The sequence below is a fragment of the Besnoitia besnoiti genome, chromosome IV (genome assembly GCF_002563875.1).
Source record: "Besnoitia besnoiti strain Bb-Ger1 chromosome IV, whole genome shotgun sequence".
NCBI classification, from domain to species: domain Eukaryota; phylum Apicomplexa; class Conoidasida; order Eucoccidiorida; family Sarcocystidae; genus Besnoitia; species Besnoitia besnoiti.
The window spans coordinates 3,628,015-3,643,856 of record NC_042359.1 but is presented as its reverse complement, the minus strand read 5'-3'; the positions used below and the strand labels follow the sequence as shown (position 1 = coordinate 3,643,856).

The 15,842-nt window shown below is 54.2% G+C and overlaps 3 protein-coding genes across 3 annotated transcripts; 2 read left to right on the top strand and 1 right to left on the bottom strand.

Annotated features, from left to right (window-relative positions):
* Positions 1-292: 292 nt before the first annotated feature.
* On the top strand, positions 293-2,511 carry BESB_056340 (uncharacterized protein; the record flags this gene model as incomplete). The annotated part of the gene is made up of 5 exons (XM_029364069.1): positions 293-638; positions 825-931; positions 1,260-1,455; positions 2,126-2,230; positions 2,369-2,511. 5 exons carry the CDS (start codon positions 293-295, stop codon positions 2,509-2,511), a joined length of 897 nt encoding a protein of 298 aa, XP_029219992.1.
* A 3,430-nt stretch (positions 2,512-5,941) lies between these two features.
* BESB_056330 (prenyltransferase, UbiA family protein) lies at positions 5,942-9,885 on the top strand (the record flags this gene model as incomplete). Its single annotated transcript, XM_029364068.1, has 4 exons — positions 5,942-7,200; positions 7,475-7,718; positions 8,085-8,291; positions 8,836-9,885. 4 exons carry the CDS (start codon positions 5,942-5,944, stop codon positions 9,883-9,885), a joined length of 2,760 nt encoding a protein of 919 aa, XP_029219991.1.
* A 1,641-nt stretch (positions 9,886-11,526) lies between these two features.
* On the bottom strand, positions 11,527-14,070 carry BESB_056320 (uncharacterized protein; the record flags this gene model as incomplete). The annotated part of the gene is made up of 1 exon (XM_029364067.1): positions 11,527-14,070. The coding sequence occupies one exon, from the start codon at positions 14,068-14,070 to the stop codon at positions 11,527-11,529; it is 2,544 nt and encodes an 847-aa protein (XP_029219990.1).
* Positions 14,071-15,842: the final 1,772 nt, after the last annotated feature.

Genomic DNA, 15,842 nt, shown 5'->3' with positions numbered 1-15,842 from the left:
GCAAACCTGTCTACTGGACAAAAATCTCCTGAGAGGGAGCAGCGACACAAAGTGTTCGGTTGCTTCAGCAGGTTGTTTTTCTGGTTCTCTCCTCTGTTTTACATCGCTGCATGCTCATCCGCCTGTTTGTTCACAAGTTCCTTATCTTTAATGCCTCGCGCGCTAATTGCCTTGCTTGTTCGGCTGCTTCACGCTTTCCGACGTGATTTTCCCTTAAGAGTAGCACCTCTTGCGATTTCCTAGCGCCTCCAGTCGCGACGTGCAGCAGGCTTTCCCACACGACCAAGACAAAATGACATCTGCCGCCGTTCTCTCGCAGCCAGAGGGCCCCGTTCCCGAGACCCAGCCGGGAGCTCGATCTCCACGACAAGGAGCTGGCTCTCCAGCGTCCCAAGCGGCAGCTACGTCAGCGCCTGAGAACAGTACCTCGGGCTACCACCCGGAGGAGCGCGATTCATTGCAGAAGGGGGAGTCAAAGGCGCAGGATGCTCAAGAGAAGAGCAGTGGGAGGCTTGGGCAACAGCAGTCGCATGATGGAACGACGGTGCATCGCGGAGGAAAGTCTCATTTTCCACTAGATCCGGTCGTTAACTTTCTCTTCGGGCTGATCATGTCTACCTTTGCGGTACTCGCTGCTGGTGAGTCGGGCGTTCGAGAAGTACACAGGGCCTCGTAGTGCTGTGGCACAGCTCCTGTCTTATGTTGCCGCCCAGGGGGTATACCTCAGTTGCATCTGGAACAGTGCACAGTATACAGCGCTGATGCCGATCCCCTTCAGTGCTACTGGAAGCTCCTTCTGTCAATAATTGTGTTCTCTCGTACAGCGGGGATCGCTCGTATCTCCCTTCCTCCGCAGCATCCGTTTCAGGAGTACATTGGCTTCATACTCGACCACGCACCTCGCCTGGGTCTGTCCGGCGCTGTTAAGGTGGTGAGCTACTCCCCTGCTGCCCAGCTTTCGATTTTCGCCCCTGCATGCTGATTCCTTCTTCCAGACCACGGCCCTGGAGCGGTGTGTCAAGAGTCGGAGTTTTCGCTGTCTCGTGGTAGGATCCACGTTGGTTTAGGGTCGACAGTTGCGCGTAGTCCACCAAATGCTGACTGATCTGGTAATTCCTTACCGAGCGCATTGATCAGTTCGTAGGGGCGGGAACCCGTCGCGGCCTTTTATTATCTTGAAGCTGAGACATGGTCAGGCATTTTGCCAAACGCAGATGGGTTTGTCTTTGTCGTTTGCTTGCTGGTCTGCCTTTTCTTAGACACCATTCCTAGTGCGGGCAGCGGAAGCGTCCAGGGAGGCGGGTTACCAGGTCATCGCCAACTATCTGGACAGAGCTATTGCGTGTCCTCATACCGAGTCTCTCTTCGTGTACGGTTTCACGACTCTTGCGTTCCTGCCGGCGGTAGTTGTTGGATGGGGCCTCTGGCGCTACAAGAAAGAACGAGAAATTGAAGGTACGCTGAAATAGCGCTACAGTCTCACGGGGTTGTCATCTGCTAGAGCACTATCGGCAAAAGAGAAGAAGAACCTTCGGCGTCCCTGCGTTGCATCCGGGAGAAGCATATTAGGTCTCTCTCCATTCTGCAGGAAGAGTATGAAACCACCAATGACCCCTTGCAGTAGCGGGGTTCTCCCCAAGGGGAGACGTATTTCGAGCGGTGTTTTCTTCTACCGTCCCATGTGCTAATGATAGCCTTCAGTACGAGAGTGCAGCTCACCACATCGTCTCTTTCGCCGGTTCGTGCTAAGGCTGTATCGATGGTGCATCCGTTAAGGAAATGCTTCAGAGTTCAACCGGCGTGTTACATGCTTGGCATCATGTTCTATGGCGTGGCTGTCCGAACGATTGAAACAGAAATGACTAAGACGGCGAGCCTCGGTGGCTGGTTGGCTGAGCTACAAGGCGGCGCGGGTGGCGTGTGGAACATTCATGGGTAGTTGTCAAGATACGGGTGGTGAATGCAGCCTGGGGACATGCGTATGATTTCTGGCCGTGAGGCAGTGATATACTGGGGCAAACGGCTTTCAGCACCTGTATGCCTATGGCTGTGTAATGCGGGGTATTCTGGACCTCTTGGGCGTTTCGCATTGTGTGTGCCCCCTTGGTGCCTTTGGATTCTGCAGTTTCCCCTCCGCAGCACATGTTCTGCAGCAATACAATGACTCCAGAACAGTTTGCGGATCGACGATTCACATATGAGGCGCTCGCTCAGCTCATGAAAGATCCTGGTACTGGAGGCACTTCTCACAGTTTGATTTGCCACGAAAACGATTGCTCTCCGGGGCTTCACTTTAGATCTTGCTTCCTGTGAGCCTGTTCTACATGCCATCGTGTCTTTCGTTTGTGCTGTGCGACGTAAATTACAGACTTCCTCAAGTTGAAGGCGCAGCGCGCCATCCAAGGCAGCGAAGCATGGAACTGGCAAAAACGGGTGCGTGAACATCCTGAGGAGGAAGAAGACGCTAGCGAGGAGGGTGAATCTGATGATGAACAAGATGGGAGCAACTGAGTGTTTCGTCTTGTAACGCGGATGATAATTTGATGCGTTTTTTTGCATCGGGATGTGGGGAGGTTGCAGAAGAGACTTCAGGAGAACACAAGTTGTGGGTTGTTATTTCCGGTATTCCATCTGTTGGCATTAATCAAACAACGCGTTCTTTTCTGTCCTTCGTTCTGCGGTTTTTTCAAAATGTGGGAGATCTGTGAAGGTTTCAGTCTGACATGCATCCCTGCTTCATTATGGCTTTCCCTGCTAGTCAAGGACGGACAGCGGTGGCCGTGGGCGCCCGCCGTTTCTTCGCTGCAGAGCAATTACAGTAGAGTCCTTCGTAGGTTGGGGATGGTGAGGCACACATGAAACGTGAAGCTGTTTGCACCGGCGAAGATCACTTTTAGTCCTCCTGTCCATCTTGCCGGGGGAGTATGGGACTTGATCTTCTCTCTTTTGGCCGGTAACAGGTATTTCAGACTAAACTTGTCAGCTTCCCCGAGTTCATGTTATAGTAACGCCCAAGATGTCTACCCGTTTCTGATTCGTGGACTAGCTTTTTGGAGAAACACGCGTGTTTCAGTAGCACATGACAAGATGTCCCATGACGGAGCAGCAGACATGAGGAGCTGCGCGCAGGATTCAGTCGGGAGAGCTGGAAAAACAACGTGGTAACTAGCTTCTGGCTGAGTCCGGACCGCAGTTCTGCCTCTGCAGTGCCAGCGAGAGTGCCTCTCATAGACGCTACGAAGCGGAGACGAGCCTGTGTTGAAGATGCGACAAATGGTAGATTGCCTTTTTGTCATGCAGTCCAGCTGTTGCTCCGCTAAACATGGAGTTCCGGAGAAAACGTCCTTCAGTTGCTGCGGAGCATCTGAGGGGGGTCGTCGAAAAATGGTACCACTTACATGATTCGATACGACACCGTCAAGGACCTTGCCCCGAGAATGGTTCTTTGTTCCTGGGATTAGAAACCTGCATTCGGGGGCGCCTGCCACAGGGAGGTGGTCCAACGTAGTGCGTTTTCGTTTGTGGTGAGAGCTCATACATGACTCCGAAGCACAACCATATCAATGGTGCAGAGGAGAAAGCGGTCATACAAAGGTCCCTCAACCGCTCCTTGCCAGGTGGGTGGGGCGGAGACGCCGCGTCGGAATAAGCCATACTTGATCCGAAGACTAATGACATCCTGAAACAAGCGACAGCTACTAGTGTCCCGACGATTCGATATTGCATGGATAATGAGAGACGAAACTAAGGCATGGTGCACGCCAGTCGTATAAGACTGCGGAGTAACGTAGTGATGGCTTCTGCAGTATATCCTGTCTTACTCGCGAGACACCAGGACTGACGCTTGTAGCTTACTTTGGATTTCACTGGTAGCGTACTGCCATATAAATTTCCGGTGATACGCCGATGGCATTCGCGCGCTTGCGAAAAACTGAATTCCGTGTGAGTCGCTCCCTGAATGATGTAGGGTATTCCAGCTCTTCTGCTCACGCCATCTACTCCATTGAGGAAGCGGTGCCGCAGCAACGATGTTCCGGTGACTTCTGTTGGAGGTATGTTTGTGTCAATCTGTTCACTCATTCTATCCCATGGAGCCAAAAGCTTCTGCAGCGAGATTTAAGAGCTCACGCAGTGAGCTCTTAAATCAATGGTGGACTAGGTGATGTCGGGTAGTGTCACCATGTCTCCTCTGGTTACCCAGCTACAAGCTTCGCAGAGGAAACTAGGACATAACGCCCTCGACCGTAATTCGACACCCAACCTAGGAGGCCTTGGCAACCGCAGGATGCAGTAGATTAGGCGAATGGTTCCAGCTAGGCAACAAGAGACTGAGACTACCAAGTAGAAGAGCACTGGTGACTCGCGGCCGGAAATTGGTTCAGTGGACCCGTTCGAGAGCTTAATAATGCGGTTGTTCAACTTCGTGCACTTCATTCACTTTTAGCGGTGTGGATACTACACACACTAGCAGCAATCGACAGAATGGGGCATGACACACTGGATTCTGCCGGCAGATAAGAGGCAGGATCTGCGTATTTAACGCATTGCTGGGAGCTTGCGGCCCCGAGCGTGCTTAAACTACTCTCTTGCAAATTAGGAGCTTCATCAAGTTTGCTATTTTGATTGACTGCAACAGAGATGTGACTAGGCGCACGCCTGAGACTATGCCACCTTGTTGCAGATATGGATTAACGCGACTGCCGCGACACCAGAAAGGTTACCCAGAGGCGTATGCTTGTAACCCAGAGAGGCGTACTGACGCGTTCTGGCCGTATTCTACAGCATAACCCATCCAGCTGCATTTGCCGGACCGCTTAGCACGGGATTTCCTTTAGCAGATGCGGTATGCCGCGATATTCCGCAAGTCAACAGATTTTGAGAAAGTGTCTATGCACATACCAATGAACGCGTGCGTGCAAACATAGCTGACTACATCTGCGAACGAATCCCTCACGCCACCGGCAAACTTATGAGGCAGCTACGAATGCTGTCCTCGAGGAAGTGAAATCGACCGTACGGGTCCTTTTAGTTGCAATACAGCATGTGTGTTTCTGCGGAAGTCTTACAATGAAGCAAGACTAATTGTAATTACTAGCTCCAGTTCCGCACTTAGCGTGTACACCCTACAAGCATGCATGCGCATCAGTGGCCATCGATCGGAGAAAATCGTAAGACAATCCCAGCTGGCAAAGCGCATGCATTCCGCCGCTCGACCTCCGTTGCAACTCCGGACAAAAGCAAATAGAAAAACGGCGTTGTTTCGGGTAATCGACTTTTCACGCCGCTTCCTCGCGTGGATAGAGTGGCACGGGACTATCGTGGGTTTTATTGCAGTCCACGGGCGTCTTGTGACCCATTTCTCCAAGTCTGCACGGCGTCTTCGCGTCGCCTCAATACAACGGGCTGCGACAGCTTTTGTATGCTCAAGGCCTCACATGGTTTGATTTTTTCTTGTGCTAGCAGTTGCGTCCGAGCATATCGTCGCGGTTGCTTCAAGAATTGGAGGCTTCGAGAGACTCGTACTGTTAAGGGGGCGGGGGAAGAAGAACACCAGCGGATCGAACCTGGAGTGAAGGGCGCTGTTCGGGTGTGGAAAGGACCAAATAGTTGCTCTTACAGTTTTGTAGGTGCCCTTCCGCGACACCTATGTTCACTGAAGGATCGCCGGGGTCTTCTGGCGGAACACGAGGGTTGCTATTGACGTTGTTCGACAGAGAATCAGGGGTAATGCACAACTGTGCCATCTAGTCGCTCTGACCCGAAAACGGCGTCCAGATAAGAAAAGGTCCTTCAGGCCGCGTGGACTGTAGGACATGTGAAGTGAAATTTCTGCTTCGTGCTGGCCTCAATCGGGGACCCATTTCTCAATTTTTTTTCCACTGTGTGAGAACTTTCCCAAAACAATGTTGTTTCCTTCGCGTCAGTTGCTGGTCTGAAAAAAATGCTGGGTTCTGCCTCGTTGAGGCCGCTTGCCCAGTCTGGCCGCGGCCAACGCTTCTGGACGGCTGAGCCTCTCAGGGCGGCTTGCGAGGCTATCCGAAAGGAGCAATGGTCCAATTTGTTCGCACTGCCTCGGTCTGCGTCGAGGCAGGGTGTCGTGGCGGAGCCACTAGTGGGAGAAGCGTCGAGCTTTGTGCCGCCACAACTGTATCTTCAATCGGATTGGATTTCTGGGGGTAGAGTGTGGTTTGTTGCAGTGCGAGTTGACGCGACGAAAGATGCGGAGGCGTATCCTTTAGCGTCAAAGCGTAAGCTGGCTGGGTGCAGACGGCTAGGACGTGCTTATTACAGCAGCTACAGAGGGGGGAAGTCGCCTACGAGCCTTTGCCGGGAAGCGCAGCCACGTGTCTCAGTGGAGGCTTCTTCCGGATCATCATACCATGCATTCGCTTCAGGGAACCCTCTCCTTCAGGGCACTGGACAGAGGATGATCTACATCCAAACCTGCCGAGGGAGGCGCCCCAGGCGTGCTGCACCCCTGATGGGGCCGTCGCTTTTCGTGAGATACCGACCTCGAGCGTCCGCTTCCACAGCTCACATCTGGAGCGCCTCTCGTGCTCTGGCACAAGGCACAGGTTCCGAGGCTCTCCCGGTGGCTGGGTCGAAGCCTCACCCTCCTGACAGCACCTTGCCATGGACTGCCGGCGAGCAGGACTCCGGGAAGGCACCGACTTGCGTTGGAAAGTTGCAGGCGCCTGCCCAGGAGGGTGTCCGCAGTGGAGAGGGACAAAACGTGCTGCACGCAGGCGACGCCCGAGACGGTCGAGAAAGAAGAGCTTCGCTGTTGGCAAGTTTCAACCTGATGCCGTCACTCCGTTCGCGCCGACTGCAGAGGGACTGCGCCGCCTACTGGGCTCTGTCGAAGGGTCGGCTGAGCGTGTGGGTGGCTCTTTCGACTCTCGCAGGGTACGCAGGCGGCGTGCAAGCTCTGCCGGACTTTTGGACGGGGCTGGCGTCGGGTGCGACTAGCGGCGTCAGTTCCGCAGGTCTGCGTCTGCTTCAGGAGGCATCAGCCGTCGGCGACCCGGCAGGAGCCGGAACTGTTCTGGCCGCAGTCCTGTCGGGCGTGACAGCGGCTCAGCTTTCGGCGTCCGTGGGTGCGTTATTCGCTGGAGTCTTTGGAAGTTCCGCCGCGGCGAATGCACTCAACCAGCTGTACGAGAGAAAGCTAGATGGCATGATGAAACGCACAAGACATCGGTAAGAAAAGACGCGAGCGGTCGTCTTGATGAGTGGATTCAAAATAATCCGCTTCAGGCAGACCTCTCGGAAGCACACGCAGCGCTAATCATTCCATGGCAGAATGCTTTTCTGCATTTCCCGTCATCGGTGCGCGTGAGCATGTATAGCACGTGTGTATGCTGCCTACACACTGACCCGCTTTTGTCGCGGCGAGCTTACCGCATGCAGGAAGCGAGCGAACATCTTGCTTCGCAAACCACGCACACCTCGATTTGTTCAATGCTGTCCGCAGGCCGGCTGCGAGCGGATATCTTTCACCTCCAGCCTGTGTTACATTTGCGGCACTGTCAGCGGCGGCGGGTGTGTCTCTGCTGTCTCTTCATTTCCCCAATCTGACGACAGCAGCGCTGGCTGCCTTCAACATCACCCTTTATGCAGGCGTATATACGCCTCTGAAGACTAAGAATCCGTACAGCACTCACGTCGGCGCGGTTGTTGGAGCGATTCCACTTTTGATCGGATGGAGCGCAGCAGGGGTAAGATATGTGTACCGAGGTCTTTCGTCCTTCGCTGCAGAACGTTTGGCTCTTCGATTTGCAGAGATCCTTGTATATCCGGTGACACGGGTGGATCTGTCCCCGCGCAGGTACACGCAGTGTGAGAGTGAAAGGATAGGATTTTTAGAGGCGCATGCAGACGCGTGACGTGGTGGTGCCCTGCACTCCGGCCGAAAGGCACTTCTATGCACGGGTGTGGCAGGCGGAAGATAGTTTGCAGGCTCAGTCGTCCACCTACGCTTTTCTCTATTTGATGCGGAATTAACAAATTCCAAGCGACTGTTGCAGGCGGCCCTGAACAGCAAACTGTGTCTCGTTCGCGCTGCCTGTGGGATGTGTGCGCAGGGCTCCCTAGCTTGCTTGCACCCATGGCTCCTGTTCGGACTGCAGTACTTGTGGCAATTTCCGCACTTCTACATGCTTTGCTGGCTTCACCGCGCGGACTACCAGAGAGGCGGCTACAAAATGTTTGGAGTGACAGACGATCAGCACGCCATTCAGACCAAGGCGCTATGTCGGCGGTACCTGAGCGCGCTTTTAGCTACCCCCCTGGTACGCGACTGCTTTCGGGGTTTTCCTGTTGCAAGGGGAGGCGTCTCGTTTCGTATGCATGCAGGAGCATCCATCGTATACGTAGATCGCGCGACCCCTGTGTGGCTTCGAAAAACAGGAGGACTGCCTTGTCTTGGCTTAAACTGTCGCGCCATCGACCCGGGCAGCTAGACGAGAGAGGGATCGTTCACTTCATCTACTGATGCTCTATCTTTCTGCGTGCGCAAAACGCGTTATCTGCAGAGCTTTCGCTTGTCTTTTCCGTGTTCTTGGGACCGACAAACAAATGCGCGGGAGAGGCCTGCAAGTCTACAAGGTCTCCTCAGTTGATGAGGAGAGGGCGTGCGACAGATAGGCGCAGATGTTGAACAGTGCCGGGAAAGCTTCATGATTGCAACAGAGATGCTGTATTGAGTCGGATAAAATGTACGTCGCAGTTCGTCGAGTGCCGTTAAAAAATCCTGCGGTGCAAAGGGTGTAGGATCTGGTTTTTTTACGATCTCCTGCGAGACAATTGTTGTGCTTTCTGTGTTGCTGTATTCAGCTGTCGTCATTCTGTGGCGTAACGACGTGGATGTACGCCGTTTCTTCGCTCCCAGCAAACCTCTTCATCGCGAACTCCTTCCGACGGTTCTACGCAAACCCAGAAAAGGCAAGCGGAAAGCATTTCTTTCTCCATTCTCTCTGGCACATCATGCTTCTACTCGGACTCGGGGTCTACCACATGAAGCCTGTCAGCACCCCGTCCCTATACGATCAACCTTCTAAAACAGAGCGCATTGCCGTTTTGTCGGAGTCAGAAAATGGTGGCGTGCCCGACGAGCACCGAGGATGTCGGTATCTGCGCATGCTGCTCACTGCGCCAGTCCGAAGTACGTACTATTTATACGGAAAAATGGAGGCTGGAGCAGTTCAGCTGTGCCCAGTGCTGCGCCAGAGGCTTGCCCAGCAGCAGGACGCCGTGCAACGAGGCGCGCTGAACGTGACCGCAGACTCTGCGATGACAGACAGAGCGTGCGCTGGACCTACAGAAGACAAACGGCGAGCATTACGGATGTCTCTCCGACAGCACTGCGCCGGTGCGACCGAGGAGTCTACTGATAGCGACGCAGCACAAGGCTCGCGCATGGAAATGGAGCACACCAGGGGCAGGGAAGCAGAGCGCTTTCCCACTCGACTGGATTCGCACGCGGGGTGCTCCGAGGCCGGCACGGGATCTCGTGCAGCTCTCAACTACCGGCAGTTTACGCTAGAGGACGGCGATCAAGAGCTTCGGCGCTCATCCTTACCACAGCCTCGCACGGTGCCCACTACGCCTGCAGACGGCGTGGCCTCTGTAGGGGCTTTCCACGTATTCGGAAGCGGAATCTCAAGCCCCCACGAGAGTAACCTGATGAGACGAATGCGAGGCACCTTATCTCAGTTCTGTCCGCACGAGCATATTGTCGGTCTCCAGCGGGGTTGCCCGGTAAGCCAGGCTACTGCAGTCTTCTTCCCGCGGTATGAGTCCGTCGCCAGCGAGGAAAGAGGTCGGCGGCCGTCCCGGTCAGGCACTCACAATTCTCCGACGGCGGCAGCGTCCCCGTCGGACTAAGCCTGTTCACTTCCAAGGTATCGAGCTGCAAGCGGAAGACGCTCACACAGGCAGCCCACGGGCTGAGCCTGTTGAGCGTACCTGCGACCCAGTCGTCCAGTTGCACAATGGATGCCGCAATCGAAGCTCTACGGTTCTCTTACAACTACGTGTTGTGTCGTTGGGCGAATGGGGTGCCCGTCGGGGGTTTTGAAGCGGCGGGGGACACTGTACTGCAAGCCGAACTCGGGGCATACATGTGACATAGAGCAGAGGGAAGGTTGTGTGCCCATATGTCCTGGAAAATCCAGCTGGGTGAAGCTGGTCGTATCTGTTTTGACGACGTGACAAATTGTTTGCTCTTCGCATGACGGGTTAATCCTCAAGGGGAGGAGGACTGTTTTGGAGCCATGGTCTGCGTTGACTCCTTGGTGGTTGACAAAACGTTACGGCGCCTAGTGCGGAAAGCCGAGTTTGTGCTGGACTGGACCTTCCGGGCGTCTGCTTTTGCATATTCGCTGACGTAGAGGCGGCAGAACTAGTGAGTCTCACATGCCAGCTCTTCGCCTAGCAACCGGACGCCAGGGCATTCATGGTGTTGACGGTAATGCTACCATAGATGCGACAGGCAGGCCACTGTTCTTCACTGCACTATTGCTTGAGTATGGCGACATAGTCCCTGTCTGTCCCTTGAATGCGTCCAATTCCGGCATTCACATTGATGAAGTAAAGATAACTTCGCGTACGGCAGCAGCCTGCCGATGCCTGAAAAGGGAAGCAACGGTGAACGACTAAAGCGTTGCTCATGCCAATGAGGCGTCTGCAATGCCATCAGTTTCCTCACCAATGTTTGTGCCAAACGCAATTCGCATGTGCACGTATACGCATATATTCGAATATGTGCACGCAAGCGTGTGGTGATAAATGCCATAGGCGGGTGTGTAGTTCCGAAAGATCTCTTTCCTCCGATCTCCACTACCACAACACTGAAATGAACAACACGCATCGTTGGCTATGGCCCCCGCCAGCAGCTTCAAGCGCGTGACATGATGATCGCTCGTTGGCCTTAGGAGTCAAAATGGGAAGAGTATCCGACTCCGCGTTCGCTCGACAACACCATGCAGCGTTGGATTTTTGTCTGTCAATCCCAGACCCGGAGCAACGCAACTAGAGAAATATTTGTGTTCGTGTCTAAGAATTTCTGTAATATGAATTCAAGGGACTCAACTGGTTCTGGACACTCAGTAGTTACAAGATTTCTATGCTGCACTCATCGTGGTGGTCGTGAAAATAAGCTTGCTGAGGGTCAAGCATGAGCTCTGCCGCTACTCATTCTCCCATTTTTATGAATTTTTTTTTCGAGTTAAACAATTCAAGGTCGAGTATTCATTTAAGAAGATCTAATCAGTTAGTTGGAACTAGCTAATACTCTTATCGGCTAACTCCGTGCAAGCAGCCCGATAATAGGGGGAAGACGAGCGTTCTTCACTGCATATTGCGGCTTCAAAAACGAGTAGTGGACTACGAGTCTACGTTGAGAACAGGAAAGACAAGCGACACATGGCTGCAAAGCGCCGTCCGCACCAAATCCGAATGCATTTTCGAACGAATCAGCTGCATCGGAATGAGCATACCCCACTACACTCAGCCACGCGTGTGCTGTCAGGACGGATCTGGTAGCTTGGTGATGCACGCAAGGAAAAGCCCGCTCGTCCCACTCTGCTCTGGGCCAAAATAACAACTGCAGGGATGGTAAGGACGCGAGCACCCACTGTGATCTCCAGAGCCCTGTTCCACAGCCGCACAGTCCACCCCGGCCTCACACCCCCTTCCATTAAGCGGGCAGCAACATTGCTCCTCGTTCGGTTCACCCCCTCCCGCCGTCCTCTCGCACGGGGCCAGCACGCTCGTCATCTCTGAGCAGAAAGCTGCGGGGTGACGCTTCAATGTTCTGTCGAGAAAGAGACTCGATGGGGTAGCAGGCCACTCAGCACACTCAGGTTCATTCACAGTGCGGCGCAGCTCCTCCACTGACCCCGGGGGTTGCAAGGTAGTCGCGGTTTTTAGGTGAAGGACGTCCCTTGACGCGCCGTTTCTCAGGATTCGGCATGGCAAGGGATATAACGCGGCATTTTCATTAGATCTGAGGAAGTCACTAACTACATGCTCATTCTGATCCTCGCATTTGCTGCAGGTGCTGTAAACGAGCAGTCCTCCGGGGCGCAGGAGCTCAAAGCCGCGTTGAAGCAGTTGGCGTTGTCGCTGCCGAAGACTCGAGAAATCCTCTGGGCTGCAAGCAGGTGGGGAAAGCGGTCTCTCCATCACCGAAGTTGCCTCTTTAGAAACCCCAGCGGTTTCTCTGCCGCGTTTCAGTGGAGGAAGCTTCTGGGTTTCAACATTCGGGCTTTCAGATGTGGTGTTATGGCTAGGCGATGGCCCTTGATCCACGGACTGACTACCATCACAGGGCGCGCCAGCAGTACAATCCAGCGTTGCCCTGCACTCGAATGACTCCTGTTCTGATGTAGACATTTGCATTTTCTTCTTGAAATCATTCCACCGCCACTGGCGCCCGAACTTCTGCATATGCCGTATGGAGCCATCGTGTGTGCATTCAACGTCCACAAGCACTTTGTCAAATTTTCCGAAGCAGTTGTGGTTGCTGGTCTCGCCTTTTGAGCACTCCAGACGCCCTTCCTGGTTCGAGACAGCTGGACACGGTTTTGGTGCTTCCCCACCAGCGGGTGGCGCTGCAGCCGGTGAGTGCGAACTAATGACGACGTCGGTGTCTACGAAGTTCTCGAGCCCCGGGAGCAGGTCGATTAAAGGCACCTCAGCGGCTTCGTCCCGTTTTCGCGCTTTCCGCCGTGAGAGACGACCTCCACGCTTGGATCTCGTCTGCCTCATTGGCTGTTCCACCCTCTTATTCGATCCGGTCGCTCGGGCGTTGACAGCAGCCTCAGTGCGCCCAAGAGTTGACGCGTGGAGCGCGCTTGCAGACAGAGACTGACAACTGGATGATTCCCCCTCTGGCACCAGAGCGCACCTACACGCTCCGGTAAACAGACGCCCATCCTGAAGCACCAGAATGACATTGCGAGCGCCCGCTCTTCGAACAATGCGCCGGCATACCTCCACACGTTGCCTGCGGCCCTCAACTCCGACAACAATGCCACCTCGGCCGGCGCTGGCGAGGGCACTCTCACTGCCCGCGAGCCATAGCGTAGGGGCTGCCAGGCCTGTAGGTCGTTCACTGTCAGCGAGCGGCAGAGTTCGCGCACCGACAACAGCACCAGCCGCCTCCTCCGAATATCTTTCGGAGTCAGTGGTACAGGCGTCGCAGTGAGGCGGCGGCCCTGCAACGGCACTGGCCAAAAGCAATAACTTGTTGCCAGGCGCGCAGCAAAGGTCGCACACGAGGTCACCTCTCGCGGGACGAAGCGATTGGGCGCACGCCACAGATGCTGCGTCCAGCGGGTGAATCAGACCGAGTCGGTAAGGAGTGCAGTTTCGAGGCGACACACTTGATGGAAGAGAAAAAACAATCGGAAAGGAAGGGGGGCCGCTCGAATTCTCAGAAACCGACGATTTCTCCGCACGACCGAAGCAGTTTGGTAGCAACCATGGCACAGGCGAAGGGGGACTGGCGAGACCAAACTCCTTCTGCATGCAGGACAGCAGCTCCTTGAGATACTGCTCGTAAGGCGGAAAGAGCGACTTGTACCGGAACTTCAATCGTTGAAGAGTCCCGTCTTCGGTAAATCGGCCCCCGTCTGCCTCAGGGGTTGGGACCCCGTCGCTCTGGTGCGAAACATCCAGCGAATGAAATACACAATCTGGCACGCGAACATCGGAAACAAATGCATCTGGGCAGGTTCGAGAGGAATCAGCACTGAGATGTCCTCTTGCATGCCCAACACTCGAAAAGAGAAGCTTCACAAGGGGGGCGCTATCGCCGTCCGACTTTCTAAGATTCTCTTCTACGACTGCTGCTGCGGCGCGCGTTAACGCAGGCACTGGGTAGAGGACGGCAAAATACCGCGGAATCTCCGCCTGTGTGTCATAACACGAGACATCAACTTTGTTTCGTTTCAGGTACGCTGCAAATTCTTCGGGTAGCTGCTCTGAAAAGAGGGGGCCCTCGGCTATCAAGCCCATTGATTCAGACTCCCTCTGCGCAGCATCCCGTTGGCGCCCGTCCTCCATTGGTGGCAAGTAGAGCCCAGCTAAGGCTCAAAGGCAACAGGCAAAGCGCCGCGCACGTCATGCAACGCGTGCCAACTGGATGATCAGTAGCAGATGCAGCCCAGAAATGAAAGACTCCCGAAGTCTGGCATCCGCAGCGCACGATAGGAACGGTCCGACACAGAACAGAATTTTGGCTCAGTCGCACCTGCTATGTGGCCCCGTTTTTCTTCCCGGTCTGTTTAAATACAATGAAAAACTGAAGACAATAGCGTTAGTGAGTGAGCGCATGCGTGCCTGACAGAGACTGGGTTTGCATGCATGCAGCTGACGGTAAAACCTTTAGGGTCCAGCTACGCCGGCCGTAAAAGGAAATCGAGACCGTGGTAAGCGTTCAGTGCTGCCTCACACAGAGCTGGTACATTACCGAAATGTCTAGAATCACGCCTTGCCATGCTGCACGCCGTAGTAGAGATGCGAAGTTCTGCGCAGGCCAGGCGAAGTAGCGGAGTCTGTACTCAACAGCGTCAGGAGCGGCAATACCGATGCCTGCGAACTGACAGACTGCCACCAGTGTAGTGTGAGCGACAGCCGGAGCTCACAAAACCTGAACGCATTAACGGCAGCGCAGGTTTCATAATCGGCTGGGCTGCTGCACACTACTGTGTGATTGCTGTGACCGACTATAGGAGAGGTGTCTGTGCAGTCTTCTCCGCTAAGATCAGCAGCACAGTAAGATGCCAGATGACCTGAATGACGACTCTTCAAGAGGGTGATTGCTTCAACGAGGCTGTAGCAGCAGTGAACCTGAGCACTGGCAGACGTACATGCGCCATCGAATGCACCAAATCGGGGGCAGTGGTACGGTGTGGCTGCCGCGGCGGTTCGGACACCAGTATGGCCCCACTTCAGGAAAGCTGGCATCTGGTGAAGAGAGAGGTGGCGTGTTGCACACTAAGGCATGATCCCGCGTTCCACTGGCGACCAAGCCATAACAGTTTCTGCCGGTGAGTTGCATCTACCGACTCTTAACGATATCCACTTGCCATGTTCTGTTTCAAGGAGCGTGCAAACCAATCGGTAAAGCTATAGTATTGGAAGGAAACCTCGAACACACACAGGGGAGAAGCGATTTAAAAACAAATGCGAGACGGGGGCGTTAACGCTTTTGAGCGGGGAATGTGAATACAAACGCCTATAACTGCACCAGAGTGATTCGACTCTCTGAGTTGCGATGAGCCACGCATGTCTTCTCCCGTGCTTCTAAAACAAACGATTTCATTCTGTGTAGCAGGAGCGTGGAAATACCACACAACTGACCAGTGACCGTTTAAGGCTCGGTTCTCGCTTGCGTCCCGTGAGAAGTGGAGCTCTGCAAGCGCCTACATCGATTGCAACATTACTTTAGCGGGACAAAACCTATAATCACAGCTCATCGTCCTGTTGCTTCAGATAACGAGTTTTTTGGTGAAACACAGCCTTGGCATAGTAGATCTGCCACTACCGTAGAGCCAAATCCGGTCAAGCTGCACAAATGTGGATTACATTTCTGAAAGCCAGGTACAAGCTCAGATTCTGGAGCGAACGAGATCAGGGGATGTCGACACACAGGTATTCTCTATGTCCTCACGAAATAGCAGTCATTCGCCACCGAGCGTGGCTTTTAGGCTCGGATCTGTGTCGCCTGCACCTTGAGACGTACCTGCATTTCCGCTGCTGTGGAAGCAGAGAGGTGTCAGTCCCAGCAATAACGCTGTGGCGACAATCCAAGCGCCACGCCCATCTATAGGACC